General features: G+C 42.1%; 2 protein-coding genes across 2 annotated transcripts; one reads left to right on the top strand and one right to left on the bottom strand.

Moving 5' to 3' along the window:
• The first annotated feature begins 2,388 nt into the window (after window positions 1–2,388).
• On the top strand, window positions 2,389–4,405 carry nkx6.3 (NK6 homeobox 3). Its single transcript, XM_041937910.1, has 3 exons — window positions 2,389–2,807; window positions 3,284–3,453; window positions 3,884–4,405. Exons 1-3 carry the CDS (start codon window positions 2,393–2,395, stop codon window positions 4,112–4,114), a joined length of 816 nt encoding a protein of 271 aa, XP_041793844.1. The 5' UTR covers window positions 2,389–2,392; the 3' UTR covers window positions 4,115–4,405.
• Window positions 4,406–6,006: 1,601 nt separating this feature from the next.
• On the bottom strand, window positions 6,007–22,253 carry inpp5l (inositol polyphosphate-5-phosphatase L). Its single transcript, XM_041937892.1, has 16 exons — window positions 21,692–22,253; window positions 18,354–18,395; window positions 17,800–17,900; window positions 17,234–17,321; window positions 13,798–13,861; window positions 13,178–13,281; window positions 12,856–12,908; window positions 10,992–11,111; window positions 10,596–10,680; window positions 10,403–10,498; window positions 10,242–10,316; window positions 9,846–9,919; window positions 9,638–9,749; window positions 9,119–9,187; window positions 8,972–9,031; window positions 6,007–8,115 (listed from the first exon to the last, which is right to left on the bottom strand). Exons 1-15 carry the CDS (start codon window positions 21,749–21,751, stop codon window positions 8,990–8,992), a joined length of 1,185 nt encoding a protein of 394 aa, XP_041793826.1. The 5' UTR covers window positions 21,752–22,253; the 3' UTR covers window positions 6,007–8,115; window positions 8,972–8,989.
• Window positions 22,254–22,456: the final 203 nt, after the last annotated feature.

The following is a 22,456-nucleotide window of genomic DNA, read 5'->3' as shown; positions in this document are numbered from 1 at the left end:
GGAGGGACTGAGGAACATACCAAACATTGGAAATTTACCTAAAGCTCACATTGTGTGGGGCGCGGTGCCAACAGTGTTTTAGTGCTACTACATGTGACTTCCCTGAAGTCAGTAACTGTTAGAGCAGCAATAAAAACAGCATCGGAGTATCAGTTTAATAACTGGTCAGCATCTTGTGACTGCTTTGTGCTGACCAACAAAGATCATGCAAACACGTATTTTGTATGTTTCCGTGCACAAAATAAAGAAATACTGTATATTTGAGACGGTGATATAAAGGTCACAATAAAATCATAATTCATGATGTGCTGCCTGTATTTTGATGTTACAGAGAGAAGGTTTCAGCTTCTGCCTGTATATAACCTTTCACAGTGTGTGTCTCTAGCTTTCATGTATCACCTCACTGCACTCGCTTGTGTTTACTGTAAAAGTGAGATGCATCTTTTTCCCCTCTTGACTCCATATGAGCAGATTTTGTTCTTAAAAGCTGAGTGAATCTAATATTTGAATGTCCTGAGTATGATTTTATCCCAGTGCAATAAGCTCCTTTTTGAGAAACTTTGCAAAAGCCCCCTGATTCAGCACGTCATGGAAAATGCCACCAAAATCCTGGATATCACATTCCAGACAGGCTCCGTGTATTTACAGGAATTGCATACATGTGATGAGAACAGGCAGAGCTCCACACTTCAAAACCTTCTCTGCTGTCATTGGTTAATCATGTTCACTCCTCATTGGTCGGCAGTCCTGATCATGTGACAGGATGAGACCTTAACGGGAAAATCCAAAATGACATCATCACTCTTGGAAAGTTCCTAGCTTTCCTTTCTGCAGTGACCAAAATTCAGGCCGCTCCTTAAACATATCCAGAGTTTGGAGGTGTGTGCAGACTTGCAACATAAAATTTCACAACCGTTTATGAGGAATCTATTTATATGCTGCAGACCAAATGTTAGATTGTAGGTTTGTAAACTTTCATATGCAATACAACTTCTGATACAACTGTGTATTAAAATAAGGAAAACTGCAAGAATTACAAAAACTCACCCGTGCATCTATACTACACTAAATCCCATAATATTAACATTTGTATGGCTAAATTTGTTTATAAAGTTCATATAACTGAATAAACAACTAAATCTTGTACCTGAATTCTATATTTTCATGTCAACTTCATGAAACAATTTATAAGTAATTTTAATGGTAAAGACAACATTTCCCCATTTTTAACACAGAACACTACAGTGAATTAATATGATGTTTTTATGGCACTCTAATCATATTACTATTACTATTGCTATTACTATTACTATTACTATTATAATACTATTCATTCATACGCAGTCATGTGCTGCACTGTCACCTCATATTGAAAGTGGAAGATGCAGCAGAGTCAATGAAAATAAGAGACTCTGTGAATACTGTAAACTGTGTCAGCTGATTGTTTTTCTTTGAATATATATTTTTGCCTCCTTTGCATTTTTTAAAATATATTTTATTATATTATATATATTTCTCAAGCACAGAAGGAGGAGTAAAACACATCTGATAGTTATATGGATCACACTGTCAGATGAATTACAGACTATTTATGACCTGAACCAGATATATAATGTCTTAACTGACATGAACTGGTGCCTAAATGTAGATTTTGTTATCTACATTATCTACAATATACCCATTCTCATTCGCTTCAGAGCTGCATTTCTCCAGGATTAAAGCAGGAAGCAGAGCGACCCTTCTTCTTCTCCTCCTCTGTGCGCTCCGGGCTCAGCTGCCTCTGCTCCACTTGGTCAGACATGGCAGGCCATCAAAAAATCAACTTGTTCCCACTCCACCTGTTCAAAACACTATTAATCTGCTGCCTTCCAATAAAAGGCTTGGCTTTCGGAGAGGAGCCAATAGGACGCCGCTAAAGCTGTGAGGCCCAGGCCAATCCCAGGCTGCATTCTAATGTGGCCCAGCTTTATCAAGGTGTCACTCCATTTCCAGATACTGCTTATTTTTGATATCTGTGGGGAGAGGCGGCAGGAGGCGCATGTCTTTAGGAGAACGCTAAAATCCGGCTCGCCCGAGATTTCAGATATGGGATTATCACAGACCACGCTGTGGCTGAGAAGAGGCGAAGGGCGAGAGTGAAGAGTTTATCTGCTGCTGCTGCTGCTGCACTGTTTCTGATGTTGTAACAACTTCGGCAAACACCGGGGACTTCGCTCAAATTTCTATTAGTGCTCTTAATTATCTGAGTATCTGGGGACGGTGGGTGTGATCCCAGATCCAGACATCGCCTGCTGGGTGAGAGAACTCCTCGTGGGCCCCTCAGAGGTCTTTTCCTGCCTGGATCTTATTGGATGTGTTACTGAGACCTGGAGGCAGAGTTACAGTACTCCCCATGGATCCAAACATCCAGGGGTCCTTCCTGTTCAACAACAGCCTGAACCAATTCCCCTCGGACCTCAAGGCCCCCGTGTGCCAGTACTCAGTGCCCAACTCTTTCTACAAGCTCAACCCGGGCCTCAACAGCCAGCTGCAGGCAGGGACCCCTCACGGCATCAGCGACATCCTGAGCCGCTCCATGGTGGGGATGGGCTCCACAGGCACCACCACCCTGCTGTCCGGATACTCTACCATGGGAGGTTTCGGCCCCTCCGTCACCAGCACGTCCATGTACTATAACCGAGACTACAACTCCAACCTGGGCGGCTTCTCCAAGCCCGGCGCCGAGTGCCCCATGAAGGGCCGCAGTGTGAGCTGCTGGGCGGAGAGCGGCTGTGACTGGAGAGGAGGGAGGCAGCAGTGCACCAACAGTGAGTCTAAACCCTGCAGACTGGACTCAGCATCCAGACCGTCAGCACATTACAACTTCCCTGTGTCTGTCTCAGAGGACTCGACAGTTAGCGACAGTTCAGTCTCACGAGAAAAGACAATTTACAGATATACAGTAATCTCAAAAACACGTCCAGCAGTACGTACAAATTAAATGTGGGATTTTAAAATGTGAGTCTATTTGAAAGTCACGTCTAAAGGCTATGATTTAAAATGCAAAAACATCCAATACAACCTTCATAAAACACCACTTTTATATAAAACGTGGATGATGCTGCTCTTTAAACTGTTTATTTAAAGTTGAGATCTTTGATGTATGAGTAACAAAGTGATTCTGATCAGGGGATGAGCTGTTTGTTTTATTATGACGCAAACATTTATTTGCATGACCTGAAGCATTTCAGCGGGTGAATCTAATTTCTGAAGCTGAGATGTTTTTCTCCTTTGGTGTTTTCAGGCAGTGGTCCTCTGGGCGAGATGTCAGGCAGGAAGAAACACACCAGACCAACCTTTAGCGGCCATCAGATATTTGCTCTGGAGAAAACGTTCGAGCAGACAAAGTACTTGGCCGGGCCTGAGAGAGCGAGGCTGGCTTATTCTCTGGGCATGACTGAATCACAAGTGAAGGTAGAGATTACAGCAGGTTCACATTACAGCTGCTGAAATGATGCGTTTAGATGAGCTGGTTGACAGCAAATATTTGACTCCATGTTTCATGTTCCTCTTTTTTTCTTTTTTTTTTGCTGCTGTTTTCTGGTTTCACCTCTTGTACTTCTTGTTTTGAAAGATGCAATGGATTGACTTATTACTTACACACACAGGAATAGAAAAGAAACTTAAAAATGTGCATCTGTGCCAATATTAGAAAAGGAGGTCAGGAGAACCAACAGCAGCGGGTTAGACGCATATCTCTCATGAACACTGATCTCACCATCATGCAGAAACGGGGTCAGGGATGATTTTCATACCTTTACATAAGAAATGATTGTAAACAAGATGGTGCAGACAAATATAACCTCATGCCACTGACCGTAATTCCCCCACCCGCTGTGTTCAGGTGTGGTTCCAGAACAGACGCACCAAGTGGAGGAAGAAGAGCGCCTCGGAGCCGAGCTCCACGCAGACCAGCCACGCGGGGCAGAGCGGGGAGGCCTCGGAGAACGAGGTGGAGGACGAGGAGTACAACAAGCCCCTGGACCCCGACTCTGACGACGACAAGATACGGCTGCTGCTGCGCAAACACCGCAGGGCTTTCTCCGTCCTGCGCCTCGGGCCGCACCACGTCTGACACGCGTCACGCACACGCGCGCGTGCACACACACACACACGCACACGGGCTTCTCTGCAGACCTGCATGCTGTAATAAAAGTCACTAGTTTTGAATACAAAGTTTGATGAATGAGCATTTACGCATGTTCAGAAAAGGTCACTAACAGACATCTGGAGCATCAGAGGGTTCAATAACAGACCAACAGGCTGTAAAATGAAGCTAAAACACGTTTACTTTTCCAAGTTACTGTAAGAACTGATCTCCGGCCTGTTACATGTTGCACTGGTATGTCTGGAGGTTGTGTCGCACACATCGTTTTGTAAAAACAGAGAAAATGACTGCATGATGCTGTTGGTAATACTAATAAATAAAAAAAGACAGTAACCTGAAGTTATTAATGAACATTTAAAACTGATTGTGATTATTTCGTGCTATTATTTTGAAGGTATCTGCTTTTAAATAAAGATTTCACATCGGTGTTTCAGGCGCTAAATGACACATCCTGCTGTAATGTATGTGGGTTTATGTGCTGATGGACAACAGCCCACAAACCTGAAATGCAGGATGTTAAAAAGGGAGGAAAACATTTTTAATTAGAAGAATTCAGTGCAGAGAGAGAAGCACTTTTAAAGGTCAAAGACATTTACAGGGAATCAAGTGTGATTTATATTTCTTAAATGCTTAAGTTAAATGTTGACTTGAAGTTTGTGGCTTTGTTATTTATTATTGCATAATTTATTTTGAAATACAATGTGAAAATATACTGAAGTGCACATTGTGAGAAAAGCACCTGAAACCTGGTGGTAAACTGTCTTGTCAGCTTTTAAATGAAAGATCAAACGTAAACAGGCATTATTTGGCTGCAGCGCTGCCTGTTTATTTGCTGAAGAGGAGTGCAAAGGTCAAAGGTCCAATCTTGTGTGATTTACTTGTGTGGTAGAGCCTAATTGAAGACAATGACCCCCACAGCCCACTTCAACATGAAATCAATACCAACAGACCAGCTCGTTCACCATTCAGGCTCAGTGGGTTCAGACTGCGTACGGCTCAGGCAGATGATATCAGGCTGCATGAAGCAGTCAGAGGAGACAGTTCTGCTCTGATGACTCACATCAAAGATAAGAAAATGTGCCAACAATGTAGTTGTGCTGCTGTCAGTGTCATTCATTGCACAATCATTGCATATTACAGGTTTTAGGCTCCCTCCATTTGCTATCTGTGATTTTTTTTTTTTTTAAATAATTTGGATTTATCTGAGTCAAACCACTGAATCAACACAAAAAATGAAATGCAATAAAGGTTTGAATCGGTCTCTTGATTTGTTGGCCCTTGAAGACTTTCAGTCTGAGCAAAATCTCCTAAATAGCGCAGCCCATTCCAGCTTTAGAGGGCAGCCTGAATACCTCCTCTGTTTCAGATGTCGTTTTTCTTCTTCTGACGCAAAATAAACTATGGAAGCTGAATACATAACACAGACATACAGTAATATATGCCTTGGATTAAGTTTGTGCAGGATCAAAGTTCATTTAGCATGACTCTAGTTTATAACTGCACAAAAGCGAGTATTGCTGTTATTTTTTCTTTCAAGTCAATATAACTAAAAGTACATATTTAGGTTACTCCAGTCAAGATGCACGTGTCATTTCCCAGTAACAGATAAAACCTGAAAGGCAGCAGTTTTTACAGTAGACGCACAGATTACCCAACCTTTCAGGTCTATCAGCCACATGCAGGAAATGCAACGTATACATCACAATCACAATTTCACATTTCCTCACACAGGCGTGACTCTAATACAATGGCTATGGTTGTTTCTCCTAAGTCAGTGCTGTCAGTCTCAACATCCCTGATTGCAACATACACAGTGCCGGTGCAACCAATCAGAAGCAATGCAACATATTTATGAGGGTAATATTTTATTTACAAAAGTGAAATATTTCAATGATGTAGTGTTTGACCAGAGTTAATCTAAAGGTAATACTGGCCTTATAATGAACTCCACTCCCAGGACTGGTCAACAGTGAACAGCTAAAAGTTTATTACTTACAAACTTCCTCTACACACACATTCGCATCACTGACTTAATCTTATTGCGGCAAGTCTTCAGTCCCACTCTACAAACATGTCCGACGGTCCGAACTTTATACCGATATCTGTGAATTTATCCATGACAAGCATTTCTGTATGAATATAGGTCCATGAAGCTGCATAAGACAGAAGGAGTTTCACAAAATATGCCCCAAGGATAATAAGGTACAGCTAATGGACGGATGAATAACAAACCACAAACACATTTTAAATTCATTTAGTCATTATTAAAGCCAGGTCAAAACAATCTAAACAATAATTCACACATCAAAAATATATGACAGCAATGGTGCTACAGAATGAGACTGTGAATCAACAGAACAAAAAAAAAAAAAAAAAAAATCACTTCTGTGTCGTGTGCAGGTGCACACACGTGCATACTGTATATATACGGGACTGTGTGACGTTCAAGTGAAACCATGCGTTGGAAACGTCCACGCTTCTAAAGAGTTGGAACTAAACACGTGAGACCCACAGCGTAATTGTTTTGGCAATGAAATAAGGTCGATGCCAACCAGACCAGGGTGGAAGAGATTTCGGTGCAAACCGTAAAGAGAACTTTGTGAGTGAGGAAATGGAAAAATTGAGAACTGCTGAGCTGTAGCTTGTGGAATAAAGCACTTGGTATTAATGTACAGTTGGTAGTAAAACAGTGAGGAACGCTACTTTAAATTCAGCAGGGTGCAACCCTGCTGCTGTGTTATGTGAATTAATTCTTACCCCGACATTCATGAACAGACGAAACTGCTGCAGTTGGTTTGTTGTTGTTTTGTCCACTGTCTAGTGTCATTTCTACATAACTTTGCAATTAAAGTCATGATATTATTTATCAAAATCAATTCTGAGATGGATTTTTTTATGTTATCATGAGTGACACAGTTAAAGCCGCTGTGAGGGAGCAGCTGCATGCGTGGGAAAACAATAACATGTCAGTCAGAAATCCTTCATAAATGGCATTATCTATGGAGGACATCTCAACAAACATGCTCACGGGAAACTGAGATTGCAGCATTCCTCTACGGTGTCTCCGGCTTTACGGTCAAATCCTGCTTACAGTGATAGTAAACAACTTTAAAAGGTAAATACCTGATCTAAAAATGGCATAAAATACAAAATAAAAGCATACACATGCAGTCAGTAGGCCTGGTCCAATATCTGATTAAAGATCCCATATTTTTTTGTTTTCATTACTCAGGTTTTACACAGACTGTGGCTCACATTAACACTAATGTTCTTTATAATGTTTAGATAAAAATTATTTACACAGGAGTTTCTGAATGATGGATTCAGATTTGAATTCAACAGCTAATATAAAACCTACTGAGTGGAATTATCCAGTTCAGTTGCTACAAAGTGGCCTAATTGACTGGAGACATTTATTACATTATTAAGTGCCAATAAGAAATAAGTCAATCTATGATGCCTTGGCTGGGGTTTATCTGACACTGTCTGCAAAAAAGGCAGATTTTTTTTAATGCATTAGCTAAAATCCACTCTGATCAAAATGTAAGAATGTTGCATGTGCACACCCATTTGAAGGGGCTGGTCTACAGTCGCACACTGCTGTCTTTACGTCATTCTTGGTCGCATTAAAAAAAGAAGGACGAAAAAAGAGAAACAATCTCGATGGCTGCGAGCAGGAATCGTAGGAACATCCTCAGTGACACTGAGCTTTCAGGTCGCAGGACTTAAGATCTGAGAGTGAGAGGAGGATCTCAGAAATCCAGGAAAGCTGCTGTGCTGCGCTGGTGCCACTCGAGCTCAGGTCGACAGTGTGTGGCAGTGAGATCAGATGTGAGACACCGGTGATTTGAGGATGGGGTTTTCACAGTGGGGGCTTCCTGTGTCGAGAGCCACAGCTGGCTGACGGGTGGGTTGTGGCAGGTGACCGTCATGCTGATCACCTTCTGGTACTGAGACTGTGGTAAACTCTGCAGCAGACACACACACACATCCAAGATACACATCATACATCGTTCAACAACACAAACAAAGGCATAGGAATCATAAAGCAGGTGGGGACACAGTATTTTGTTGACAGGGATTAAAAAGTGCCCTATTATCTTTCACTATTAAAAACAAGGCCATTAGAAGTCATTAAAAGCTGCAGTCAAAGATAACCTCCCTTAACAAACAAGGCAAACAATTCCCACGTGATCATACATTAATCTGTTATGATGCAATAAAACGTAGCCGAGTTCCCGGACTGAACTTGTTCTAAGTCTCCGAATGTCAAACACAAAAGAAAAAGCGAGCTGGTCGTAGCATCTTTTAAGTCCCTTCATTGCAAGGGTCTCATCATTTTGCAGCTCTGTGAAGAAGGACCCTCATGAAAAGGCAGTCCATCCTCAGAAAAAATACATTCAAACGGCAGCAAAACAAAATCATGGCCGTAAAAATGCCAATATGCTGTCCGGCACAATGCATGTCTCTCCAGCCGACCATCCAGATGGTAATTAATGAAAAGCAGGCCAGCAATGCACTTAGTGCGTAGCCACAGTGACAGTGGAGAGGATTCAATAGACATAGATCAGTGAAAGGTGCTGATCGCCTGTGGTCCTACTATGCTGGACACAAAGGAGAGCTGGTGTCCCGCAGGCACTTCATCTTAGTTCATATCCCGACTCCAATGGGCCAGGTTGGGTTATGGCTCTCTGGGGAGCGGAGCAAGATTACTGTGATCGCTCTCATACACTAAATCCTCCCCTCCGGAATCCCCACACAGACACATATATGCCTCAACACGCCGTGCAGTACAGGAACGCACCCACTGGCACGATCTCTTACCATTCAGAAGGATCCGAGTCAATGGTCGTTTGTCTTCAGTGAGAAGAACAAGAAAACCGGCTACAGGAAAAACCACAAGAACACACCAGAGTTACTCTACAGGGCCGTTTTTATCCTGCACAAGATACATGCTATTTAATCTGTTACCTTATGGTCTCCCATACAGACGTTAGGACCCACTGTGTTGTAAACAACGCTCTTCTCACTGTCGTCTCCCTGCAAAGAAGGATGAACTTTTAGATCATCTGGACGAGATCAACATCTACCAAATATCGCTCCCTATAGTTGGAAATTTAGCCGAAAATAAATCGACAGCCACTGTCTGAAAATAAGAAGCCTGTTTTTGTCTGTATAAAATCGAGGATTGTTTTTTTTAAATATAAATTTTGAGAGGTAAATCTGTCACTGTTATGATTAACGTTAGTGCAAAATCAATACATGCTGCATGAGAACATGAAGCTTGAGCGAGAAATTGCTCAAAACAAGAGATAAGATTCTTTCAAAGAAAAATAAGAGATTTAAATATGTTGACTCTTCAGTCACGTGACTTTGTGCATGTGTGAGTGTGTATATACAAGCCTTCCACTGCATATTCCGCACTTTGTGTGTTAAAGGCAGATAACCTGCAGCTTCATTCAGCTACCATGATGGTGAGCATCGACTGACCTTGTGAATGAATGCTTGGGCAGTGTGAGACATGAGGATACGATCACACCAGGCAGGACAGCGAGTGTTCATGTACTGGGTCGGTTTAGTGTACTCTTCACTGTAGGGGTAGCTGAAAGGGACAGAGGGAGATATTTAAGGGATAACAACAGAGGTGGGAGTTTATGAGCAGTTTGTCTGCAGCAAGGAGCTCAGCTAGAAATCTTACCTGGGTGGAAATTTGATGTCCTCTTCCCTAACAACATCGTGGAATGCTGCGGCTTCTTTGTCATATTTCAGAAGCTGAAGGGTAGAGGCCGACACTGATTACAGGAAACCTCAACACATGCATGACAAGCATGAGGCCAGCGAGTACAACTTAAGAACAAGTGAAAACCCTGTCACAGTTACCACAGTTTGGTTTACCTCCTAACTGTATTTACTGTACTGTCATTCATAGGATTGATTTCCGCTGACAGGATCTAATCTAAAATCTGTGAAGACATGTGAGATTGTTGCTAAGCAGCCTGTTGTATTATAGTTATAGTCACAGCATAGAGTTTCTCTGAGGCTGTGGAGTAGCTGATGGCATCAGTGTAGGTGAAAGTTGAGACTGTGAACTCACTGCTCTGCCATTGTCCTCCCTGAACACCGCCTGGTGCAGGTAGGCGAACAGCTTCTCCTCAATGTGGAGCAGCACCTGCAGGTGAAGTGAACGCAGGTGAATCACAGCAGCGCTAAAAATAAAATGTCGGTTATTGTCTGAACCGAGCTGCTTTAAATCACCTGGTGGTCGTTGTCTTTTTCTTCGCAGATGATTTTCTCCACTTCATTAGTGCTGTCTTTCTTCACGGTCTGCACATCTGCCGAAGTGGACAGATGCTGCTCACAGAAACACAAACAAAAGGAAGGGTCTAAGTCAAAATGTCAGGCTGATACACATCCTCAGCACCTGAGCTTCAAGAGGCATTCAAGTTACCTGGACCAGACTAAGTGTGTCCAGACGGAAGTTGAAATCTCCAAACAAGAAGAAAGGCAGAGGAGTGTAGCGGCTGTCTGATATCCTGCAAGGAGACAGCACAGATGTTTGGGCCTTTTTCTCTATTAAACCTTACTTTCAGTGTGTACAAATTCACATATATATGATATTTTCTAAGTAGTTTACTGTTCCATTCAAAGGTCAGAGTTTATGTTAAGTCCTGAAATATCCTGTTTACAAGACAGAAAAGGCTTCATGACATTAGCTGAGACTGTAAGAAAAGTCCTCCATTCATAAGAGTCTTTCAGTTGTAATCGCTTTTGTACGTTAATGTTTAACTTAAACGTATATTTTGCAATCTAGCTTTTACTAGTTGCGTGCAGCTGGATATCTGACCTGTTGATGACATATCTGAGAGCGTTTTTGCGGTTGGCTGAGTAAATGGAAGGACTGGAGTTGCAGGCAATGAGGTTGGAGGCATCATGGAACAGGTGAACATTGACCAGGTCCAGACCTCTGTGAAGAACACACACAAACACACACAGAAAATATGGTGATATGTGGCAGGTGGAGATTAGAAACAGGAAACAATCTGTTAACACCAAAGCCTGACATCTGATAGGTGAGTGTGTGTGTTTGTACAAACGGGTGTCACTTATGAGGAGCCTTCTAATCTACGAGTGCACTCGTGTTAATACTGAGTCCACAAACAAGCGCATTCGTCTTTTGAGCAGAGCGTTCACTCCTGTTCTTTGGCTGTCACCGGAAAACAATTAATGTACATCCAACCCCGAGCTGTGTTGACTCACAGTCTGATGCTGTGGCACACAGATTGCGGGCTCCTTTTGTTATTACCCGCAGGTAACAACACGGCAGAGCAAACAGTGACCAGTGTTCTCAGACAGCACAGACTGCACAGCTATATTTAACTTCTATTTCATTCAATGGATTCAAAACATAGAATTTAAATAAAAATTCTTTGCTAATTAAAATAAATGTGTTCACACTCCTGTAACATTCAGCATATTCATTGGCCACATACATATAATTTAGCTGATAATTTTTAATTGGACACTTTAGTCAGCAAACTAAATGAATACAAGTTTTTGCTAAAACATCCACAGGGGCCAGAGCAGATGAAAAAACAGAAGTTGTGAGTTTGAGCCACTGCAGCAGCTATGAATAATTGTTTCTGAACTGCTCAAACAACTCTGAGGGAGGGCTAGATATCGTACCTTAGAATGTATATCTTCTGCTCGAAACAAAATGCGAAAACTGTCAAGTATCGAAGGTGGGCATCAAATGTGTGGTTAGATATTTACTGATTAAATCAAAAGTTCTTGTTTGGCTGCTTCTGTTCAGGCAACAATAATCATTTGAACTTTGGATTCTGTGTTGCATTGCACATGCATTAACTGATTGTTGGCGTCTTTTGTGCTGTGGAAACTAGCTGTGCTCAAACATTAGCATTTTATCGCCAAGTTGAGTTGATATGGTGAACGTGTTAGCTAACAGTTGCTTATGTACACATCCAGCAGGCATGAAGCAGCAATGGCTTTCATTGTGTTTCTAGCGACCAGTAGTCAATATCCTTTTAACTCTATTTTGGTCTCCACCATCTCCTGAGAGAAATACCTGCATCTTTATTTGCTAAATGCTCTAGTTAGTTCATTAGCTAGTAGCTAATTTGGTCTGTTTGCTATTGCAGAGCAGGTAGTGTAGAGAGGGATTTTTAAGCTTTATAGAGCTCAATCAAAACAGTAAGCTAAAAGATGCTAAAACGCTAGTTTTGAATTCATCACTCAGGGTGAGCCCTGCCACATACAAGCACTCAAGCGATCCCCTGTTAATACAAAAAATATTAATCTCTAAGTAAGGTGTCAAAAATACCAGCAGTCAAGTGCTGAATCAGCACTCGTACCAAAACATTTCCGATGTTACCCAGCCGTCCTCTGAGGAAGCAGAAAGGAAAACAGACTATCCTTTGTTTGATGACAGATAAATCATTCGTGATTTCCGTGCTTTCACTTCTTTGACAGCTATTGTGGGAAACCAGACTTCTTTGTGTTTATGCATCACAGGCCTTTAACAGACGACCTCACTGGCTTTCCAAGCTGTTTGAAAAAAGCTTAGAGTTATAAGTATCAGGAGTTTTTCCAAGAACAGGATTTCACAAGTCAACAAAGAACCAAAAGTGAAAGTGAGCTGAATTAAACCATGACTGATCAGGGTGGGGTTGTTGTTAGTGTACACTACGTACTGGTTGTGTATGATCCAGCGGGTCCTCATGAAGCCCTTTCTGGACCACTTGAACTGCAACAGAGACAAATTAGAGTGAGTCAGTAAACAGCAGTGAGCCGTGTCTTTGAAGGGCCAAACTGATAATTATTGATTCCTTCACATAATTTGTCTCATCTCCCTGTCAGAGCAGGCAGACAGCCCCTGCAGCCCCAGTAGACTCATTTGTCCCAACATCTCCCTTTGGCCCTCACGTACCCCTCCCCACACCTGCACACACACACACACACACATACACACAAATGCAGGCATACACAGATGCACACTCATGCATACATACTCACATCAGGCCAGAAATTCTTTGGGAATTTTTCTTTCTCCACTGTGGTGACCCCGTCCAAAGAGCCCACGTGTTTGTTCTGCCCTGACACGGCTTTAAAATCCTTCTCTGTGGGGGGGGGGGGTGACATGTAAAAGAGTGAGAAAACATGCAAACAGCAATCAATAAACTGGTGTTAACCTCATCAGAGCGGCATACGTGATGAGAGGATCTATAAGTGAGCCATTAGACTGTGTTTGGTGAACAACAATCGGTTTGGCCCACACAGCGAGTGGCAGCTGCAGGATGTTTATGGTTCTTCCATAAGCTTTTCTGAGGAGCTTTTTCACACCTAACGTGACTGGACTATGCAGCAGGAAGATAACAGCTCCACTTTAAATTCAGGTTCTTTGCAAATATCTGGCCAGAAGGTGTGGCCATCAAACTGTCATTACACGCAGAGAAAGGTCCTGAAACACCTGATTTTATAACATTACAAGATTCTGGCGTGTGGTTTATGTTGAGATCCAAACTCATATCTTTTTTTCAAGGAAAAAAGCATTATGAATTCACCACTAGCTGACAAACAATGATAAAATGCTAAAAATCAATGCAAACATCATGCATAAAGAGTGAAGCTTTTACCATTAAAATCATACTGAGAGATGTTTTTCAGTGTCTTGTGGATGAAGTACATGCTCCCCAAAGCCTGTCAGGAGAGAGAGGAATGTCAATATCAGATAAATGTACCAGGCTACAGCACAAAAATATGTAAAATTGGTTTCAGTTTTAAAACCGAAGCATCACAAAGGTGCAGCTGTGATAAGAAGCTCAGAAATTCATACTGAAATTACACTTTTAATGTTGTTGTGTACACCTTTAGTTTCAGACAAGCTACAGCTAAATATAAAAAATATAAAAATATATATATTAAAAAATCCAGCAAAGTTTTCCTTTCATCCCTCCATGTTGGATATCGCGACATTGATGTTTATGATTTTTAAATGGAAAAATTAAGCTCTGTCTGATCCGTTCAGAGTTTTCACATCAGTGATTCACAATGAAACCCGGAAGACAAAAACAGGAGAAATCATCTCAACTCGGCCTCTGAGATGATGAACTGAACTGTTCATTTCTTCCATCACCTGAGCTGAATTGTGCGCCGCGTATCGAACGATCCAGCACGACACAGTTTATTGTTACTCACCCAAAGACACATGAAACTTTAAAGAATAGACGTTCAGCAGAACACATAACTGCACAACACATCCACACACTGCCTCTCTCACACACACACTTCAGCGCCCAATCATCCCTGACATGGGACTGACAATTTTTAATGTACTAACTGCCTGCTCCACTGATCTGATTAATCATGCCCTGTGAGATCAATAAAGACAGAAAATTAAAACAATTTAAAAGGTATTAAGCAGTAGCCCTGCTGTCTGCCAACGCTGCCACTGTGACTGGGGGCCGAAGAAAAATCAGCCAGCACTCAGAGGGCTCGGGGCGTGACGGAACGCTGTGCAAACCCCCACCCCACACGCGCACACACACACACACACACACATGCATATGCTCACGCACACACAGAGCATGAGAGATCTCTCCCAGAAGAGATCATTTATCTTCAGTGCCAAAGTCATCCTCATTCCATAAAATGGAGCCGTCTCTGTGGTCGGCTCCAGCGGGCGGCAATTAGCGACAAACTTGTCCAAACTAAGGTCAGAGCTGCGTGAAAGAGTCTGAGTGGGATGCTAACTTCATGCTACAACTAAACGCCAAAGTAAAGAACGGTTGGGAAGCAAGTTCAGAAAGAGTCATTTTGTCACAACAATTAGAAGCAAATGATGATTCTTGGATGATTCAAGGACTAAATTCTAATAATTAGCTCGAGCAAATTGATCTAAATTTGGCCTAGTTTATGTTGGATCAGTACAATGTTATGCTTAAACAGTACAGCAAAGTACACACACACACACACACGCACACACACACTCAAACAGAGATACACATTCTCCTCCACATACTCTGCCAAACACCCATCTTCATCAATCAGGTTTGTGCACAGTTTAATAAAAAAATATTGACTTACAAGTGATTTTTTATCAAAACACCATTTGTACTGGGAATGCATGCAAGTCTGCCCCCTCTACTCCTGCAGCCCCTGTGAAAGGAGAACCCCCCAAACTCTCTCTTGGCCATATAACTGATGATCCGCAGCCAAGGGGAAACAAATTGAAAATCAATGCAGGTGGCACCGACGAAATGAGAATGAGGCATTAGGAGGGGTGGGGTGAGGTGGGGTGGGGGGGCTGCAACCCTCTCAGGGCAAACAGCGGAGGGTGCGAACACTCAAGCGCAGGGGAAACTTAGTCCCAGCTGTCTTCCACCACCCCCCTCACACTTTATTTATCGTGCACAAATGGGCTGGGATCAATAGTTTTAATCTAGAGTTAAATGTATTGACTTTGGCCTGTCTTCCCCACACCTGGCCATTGACTTTCCCCCTTTTTACTTCACACACCTTCAGTCTACAGATGCAGCCATTGACCCCTACTGTCAGAGGGCCAGTGTGAAGGTATCACATGGGAGGAGTAAGGGGTTAATAGTTTAAGAAACACTCAGCCACTTTTCTCAACATGGGTTGTGGAGGTGTTACTCTCAACCAGGGCACAATTTCAGACAAACTAATACGGGCAAACTCACCATGAGCATCTACAAACACAGTTCAGTTCCAGGAAAAAGACTGAGAAGTTGCTCTAGTGTGTGAGGGTCACTAATAAAGAAGCTGAAAGTAAGAAATGGCTTTCACGACAGGTGTGGAGATTGAACCTGAGCCCATGACCCGAGCAGCGTCCTGCGAGGCGCTGAAGTGCACCAGCTCAGACTCCAGCGACCGAGACAGACTCTGGGTTCAAGGATAGATGACAATAAGAGATGTAGGTAGTGGTATGAGTAACTTAACAAACCTGTCTTTAAGAACATCTCCTCTGTCTGTGCCCATATGGTGTTACACTACTACAACATTGTTTCATGCTATATGTCTGAGATCACTCACACAAGGCCGTGGCTTTGCACCATCTGAGATTGTGCAGTGAACCTTGATATATGAAGCCCAACCCAACAACACAAACACACAAGCAACCACACACACACACACACGCCCACACGCACATGCACCTATGAAACCAGATTACAATAAGCAGCAAAAGTCTGCATAACTATTACAGTTGTGATTTTCATTGTGAAATTTCATTAGTTCATCTCTAAATTAAAAATACAGTTTGATCAAAAACATACCATGACAGCAGCTGTACTTATTCTAAAAAAGAAAAAATGTTGATAAAACGTCAATGATCAGATTAGCTTTATGGTGACATTTAAAGACATTTCATGAGCAAACTGAATTTAACTCTAATCTCATTGATTTTCGAGAACATTTTTCATGTTTTTAATCACACTGGCATTTTATATTGTCTTATATTGCAAAAAAACTCACTAAAATAGTAAAACTAAAATCTAATAATAAACAAAATCTCATATATCATGGGCCTATACAAATTTTGTTATCTATCACATGCTGCCAGCGCTTTAATCGGGGGGCTCCACTCTGTATTTTTCACAATGAAAGTGCAGTAAAAAGGAATTCATAACATTCTCAATGTGGATGATTGCAAACGAGTGTTGGATTCATTGGACCCGGAAGACGACGGACGCGTCAATTACTAATTCCAGCAGGTAGCAGCAGCCCCTCAGTGGCTTAGGTTCGTTTTTGTTGTTTTTGTTAAGAACAAGTCACTATACTCAACATGGCCTAAAAATGCAGATAGATGGTGGCTGGTATCCAATCCAAAATTTGTGTTACATTGTACAGTATTGCAACAGAAATGACCTTCTCTGCTGCTCCACTGGGGTCTACAGACTTTGGCTTTCCCTAAAGTGCTGACCAGCAACCAGATCCTGCTTTTCACCCAACAGCAGAGTACGCTGAACACCTCCGACCTCTGAGCACTAACATGGAGGAGGACCCCATCTAGTGGAAGAACATGTGAACTACTGTGAATGAGAAGTTTCTTACCGTGAAGCTGTCTTCTGCTTGGAACTGGTTGTCCACATAGATGCAGACCCTGTCGAAGTCTTTCATTTCCTCACTGGACTCAATGCTCCTGGAAACAACAGAGACAACAGAGAAATCATCAGACAATAGAGCGAAAAAGCTTGTTCCCTTTGAGCTGAAGAGATAAGTCTATTAATAGACTTGTCGACAGACAGAAAATTAATTGACAGATTGATGAAAAAATTTTAATAGTTAAGTTCTTAAGCTTGATTGGCACACTATACTGGTTCTATCCTCTCAAAAGTTAATATTTGGTGGTTTTCTGCATTTCCTGTGATCTGAATATCTTCACGTTTGGGACTCCTAGGTGGACAAGCTATCTGACAACGAAACCATTAAGGGCATTTTTCACTGTTTTTTGACATTCTATAAACTAAATGATTAACTTATGGAGAAAATAATCAAGCACATTATCAATAATGAAAATAATGGAGTTCCAGCCCTATTTGAATGTGCTGAAAATTAAAATAAGGTAGGAACATGACTTTACTGATCAACATGGATTATGAGAAGCGCATAAGTCCTACCAAAAGAAGTTTTCAGCATGGCCCATGTTGACCATGTAGTCCTTCCCTCCCACCTCCTGGAAGTGCAGGGCGATGAACTGTGGCTTGTAGCTGTGGATAGTCTGAAACAAAGCGGTGCAAACAGGCCTTATTCTACAGGTTTTACATGACAGAGTAATGAAGAGTGAAGAAGGTCAACACTGTGTGTTAACTATGCATTAGGGATCATGTGGAGTATTTTTCTTACTGAATTTCAGTGCTAGGTCTAATGTGCTATGTTACCACTTATCAGCACAGTATCTGTTTTCCAGGGTAACGTGGAGCTGCTGTGCAGACAGAGGATCTATAATAACACAGTTGTTGTGTATGTTAGCATGTCACCAATGTAATAAATGCCAGTAGCCAAAGAAAGAGGGCCAGAGCAAACTATGTAACACAGTTTTTTTTTTAGCTGAACTGCACCAGATTGTCCACAAAATGTGTGAGAAAAATATAACACGGCCAGTACTGAGTGGAAATACCAAATGTTTAAAACTGTGAATTATTAATGCAAGACCCAGGAGGCCCAGACTTACCTTGTACAATTCTTGTAACCATTCATTTTGAATTTCCCCCACCTATAAAATGAAAAACAGAGAAATTGAGCAATCATTCTGGAAGTAGTCATCTAAAATCAAATGGTAAACCTGCAATATGTTATTGTTTTGCCACCTGGGGGCAGTGGAACAAGCTGTAAACACAACACTGACATCCCTTTGTGAAGATATCCATGCTAATATGTCAGCACACAGTTGGCTATTTGCACAAGCAGCAGACACAGACCAACATTATCACTTATTTGGTTTCTCATTTTTGGTGACATGACGACTCCAATTTTCAATTTGATAATAATTTACTAGTCGATCAAAATAATTACAGCAAAAAATGGAAGTCAGGGAATCATGAATCACAGAGAGGAAACGCTCTGAGCTAATATTAACTCTCTGCAGGTTAAAACAAACAGTAAAGATTGTCTGTAAATATTTTAATATAAGATTCAGTCTCATTCAAGTGTAGCTGCACATGTCATCATCTGGCCACCATCCACACATCCCCTGAAGTTGAGTGTAACTATTGCATAGTCACTTTACAGCCGCATGAAGCATGTATGAGAAAAGCAGGCAGCTAAACCGTACACACAGCAATCTGTCAAACGAGGTTTAGGCTTACTTAGCAGACCGTCCCCTGTTTGGAACCACACTTCGATTTACATTGTAGAACTGTGCGACTGTGGGACAGAATGTACAGTGGGATGCTGTAGATTCATCTCATGTGTCCTGATGATTATGTTTCCTCTCATACCAGACAAACCTCTCTGACTCTAAAACTGGTTCTCTGGCATTTTAAAGGCCGTAAGCGAAACAAGAATCCACAACAGTCCCTTAAACTAAACTGTGGCATTTGAACATGTTGCTTACTACACACCCTTTCAGAATTTGCCCCACAGTGTGCTCACAGAGTAATGTACAAGCTGCTGTAAGGCCAGGTGCATTCATGCCAGCTGAGAAATGGCTTTGCATAGTGCATTTGCATGGCAGTGTGACAGGGATGACTGCAGCTGAAGGACTCCCACATCATTGTAACAGAGTCTGTACACTCTTGTGAACAGTGGCTCTATTAAACAACCATGATCCATCCATACTGTATAACTGTAATGTATGTTTTAGAGATAAAAGTTCATACAGCGGTTATACTAAAGATGCAGCTCTGTCTGCACAGTGCATGAAAGATTAGAGGAGGAAAACCTGAAACACCGAAAGAATTTCAAACATTCACAATCCAGAAACAAAACAGTATCTTTTTCCTCCTGTGGTAAACTCGTACTATGCGCCAAGCAACAAGACGAGGCACGCTGAACAAGAGAGGTCCTGAGGGAGCCTCCGCTGTTCCAAAGAAACTGTTTTACTTTAAACTGTTTAGCTTTACTGAATCAAGCACAGTGATTAAGTTAATGCTCTGTTGCTCCAGGATGTCTGATAAAGAATATTGTCTGAAATGTGTCTTTAGCAATTATAAATTCCATATAAGACTTTTACAGATTTATAATCTGATAAATAATTTTAGACCATTTGTATGAATTATGGGAACGTTTGTACAACAATAATAGCTATCCAATACAAATGAGTCTATAGATAGTCGTTACACAAGCTCACAAGAAACGGTGGACATAATCTCCAGGGTGCTGCTATGGTGTGCCATAGAAATGTAGCTAGTGGCACAGACTAGCAGCTAGAGTTGACTATCACTGGCTAAACTGCTCTGACAGGACACTCGGCCAGTCCAGCACTGTAAAGCAACAGGATTTATCCTGTGATGTGCTTAAGGTCTTGCTCTTATCCCGAAGGCTGGGTGAACGTTTAGGAGTGTTTGTTTGTAGAAATAGTGGGGCTTAAGTAAGTAGAAAAGCTCAAGTCCCCCGGGGGAAGATAGTCATCTGTTTACATATCTCCCACAATGGGATCTAACATGTTTTCACTGGAGCCAGATCTGGCAACCGGAAACATGGTCCTGAGCCAAATTTCCATGAGTGTAAGAGCCCTCCTCCCTGCTGTGTCTGAAAGTTTTGTCAGACCAGAATAGGCCAAGTCTAAAAACCACTGGATATTTAGCCATGTGTTTAGAATAGTTCAATTGCAATCTATTCTCTTTAATCCCTTTCTGTATTAAAAAAGCGCTTTTACAGTTAATTTTCAAAAATATACAAACATCTGAGACTAGGCTGCAACTTGCATAAAATTACAGAAATAGTGAAACGACTGCCGCTTACAATGCAAATGCCCTAAAGTACAAAAAGGATTCTATAAAGTGACTAATGAATATCACAGAACCTCCCTGGACCAACATTATAAACAGTAATTTTCAACGGGGATTGTTTGCACGTCATGCAGTTGCCAGGTCCAGGAGGTGATGATGATTCTGGGTGCCACACATGGAGAGGGTCCACTGTTTTAAATTAAAAACGGGAGCAGGGGGACTTAATAATATTTTAAAGGGCCTGGAAGACCACTGCAATGGCATACAAACCCTAATACTGAATGATATATGATGTAATGAATGTTCGGGGGGGATTTAACAAAGACAAACGTATGATTAGTCCCCTTATGTGAACAGCCAACGTGTCTTATGGTCAAAATGTGAGGTCCACTGTTACACCAAAAGGACTGCGTGGGTTAAACTTTCATTTAACACAAAATGTCCTGGTTAAAATATGCAGCAATAACAGCAACATAGAGGAGATAACACAAAGAATATGTTAAGAAATTAATTAATATAAAACTGTAAAATCATAAATAAGATTTCCAACAAGATTCATATGTTCCTTGTACTACATTGTCAAATATGACTGTATGATATTCCTGACTTTAATTTAATCATTGGATTATGAAGTGTGACTCCTCTTTAATTTAAGTACGTTATCAAATTTACTTTTAATCACCATAATAGGACAATAATTTCACAGGGTCACAGGTCCCCCACTCGGACTGCCAGCAGGTCACGTGACGCCTGAAACTCGACCAACTTTGGCTCGTCGGTTTTTCTCTTAAATCGACGACAGCGGTGAACGGCATGTAGCACACGCTACTGACAGATGACAGACAATCACGACTGACTTAGTGATGTGTTAGATACATAAAACACGAGGATTAAAATTAGTTTAACAGGCCACGAAGCGCGTGAAGAGGTTAGCAAACTTGTTACATCCTTAAGGCTACCAAAGATGTAAGCTAGCAGCGGAGCCCATTCAAGGTAAAACTTACCTCCTGTACCCTCTCGGCTAATTATTTCTCTATCAGCCTAACAGCATTAGGTATAATCCTCTGGCAGCGCTGCAGTCTGGTGTCGTTTTAATTTTACTCTCTAGCAGTCTACTTACATTGTCAAAGAGCGAGCCGACATTTGCGGTGACGAGCAGCACATCGGAGTGTGTTTCCATGTTAACGATCCGCCTTCACGAACAGCTCGAGGAAACTCCGCAGCGTCGCTAATGACGCGCGCGCGGGCCTGTGCTCCGGCGGCTTATGGAGGCTTATTGTGTGAGCCCAGATCGCGACTGTCAGCGCTCAGAACACGCCAGCATCTCACTGCTGACACCGCGTCGCTTCTGGTCCAGCTCGGTCGCTGATGGCGAGTGTCAGGTCGTCACGGTGTGCCGGAGCGGCGCTCACATCCATCGTCCAGCCGCGGGGCAGCAAGTTGTTCGAGCAGCCTACATGCGTGGATTTCCGCCTCTTCTCGGTTAATTGGACTAGTAGCTTCTTAGCGGACTTAAACCAGGCAGGACGGCGCATCTGCTGCTGTCTTGACAAGCGCTCAGATAACCGGACCAAGCAGCCCAGTGTTGGGTAACGTTAACTCCGGTGCTCCGCCTCCGCCCATTCGCTGCGAGCGCTCAATTACTGTCTTCCTTATGTCAAGTCTGACACCTTTGACCCAATGTCGTGGCCATCACTCCACGGTGCACCCTCCTCACAACATAATCCCATAATACTTGAGTACCATGGAAACCTGTGTGCATGAGCCGTGTTGCAAATAATGTTAGTCGAACCAATTTTTATTACAACCCAAACCCCCTATACAATAAATACTATTGCAATAATAACTTGCAAGAGAAAGTACCCACTTACTCAAAGTCACTACA

This window comes from Chelmon rostratus, chromosome 5 (assembly GCF_017976325.1).
Source record: "Chelmon rostratus isolate fCheRos1 chromosome 5, fCheRos1.pri, whole genome shotgun sequence".
In the NCBI taxonomy this organism is placed as follows: domain Eukaryota; kingdom Metazoa; phylum Chordata; class Actinopteri; order Chaetodontiformes; family Chaetodontidae; genus Chelmon; species Chelmon rostratus.
Note: the sequence above shows the minus strand (reverse complement) of the source record. Positions and strands in the feature narration are given on the sequence as shown.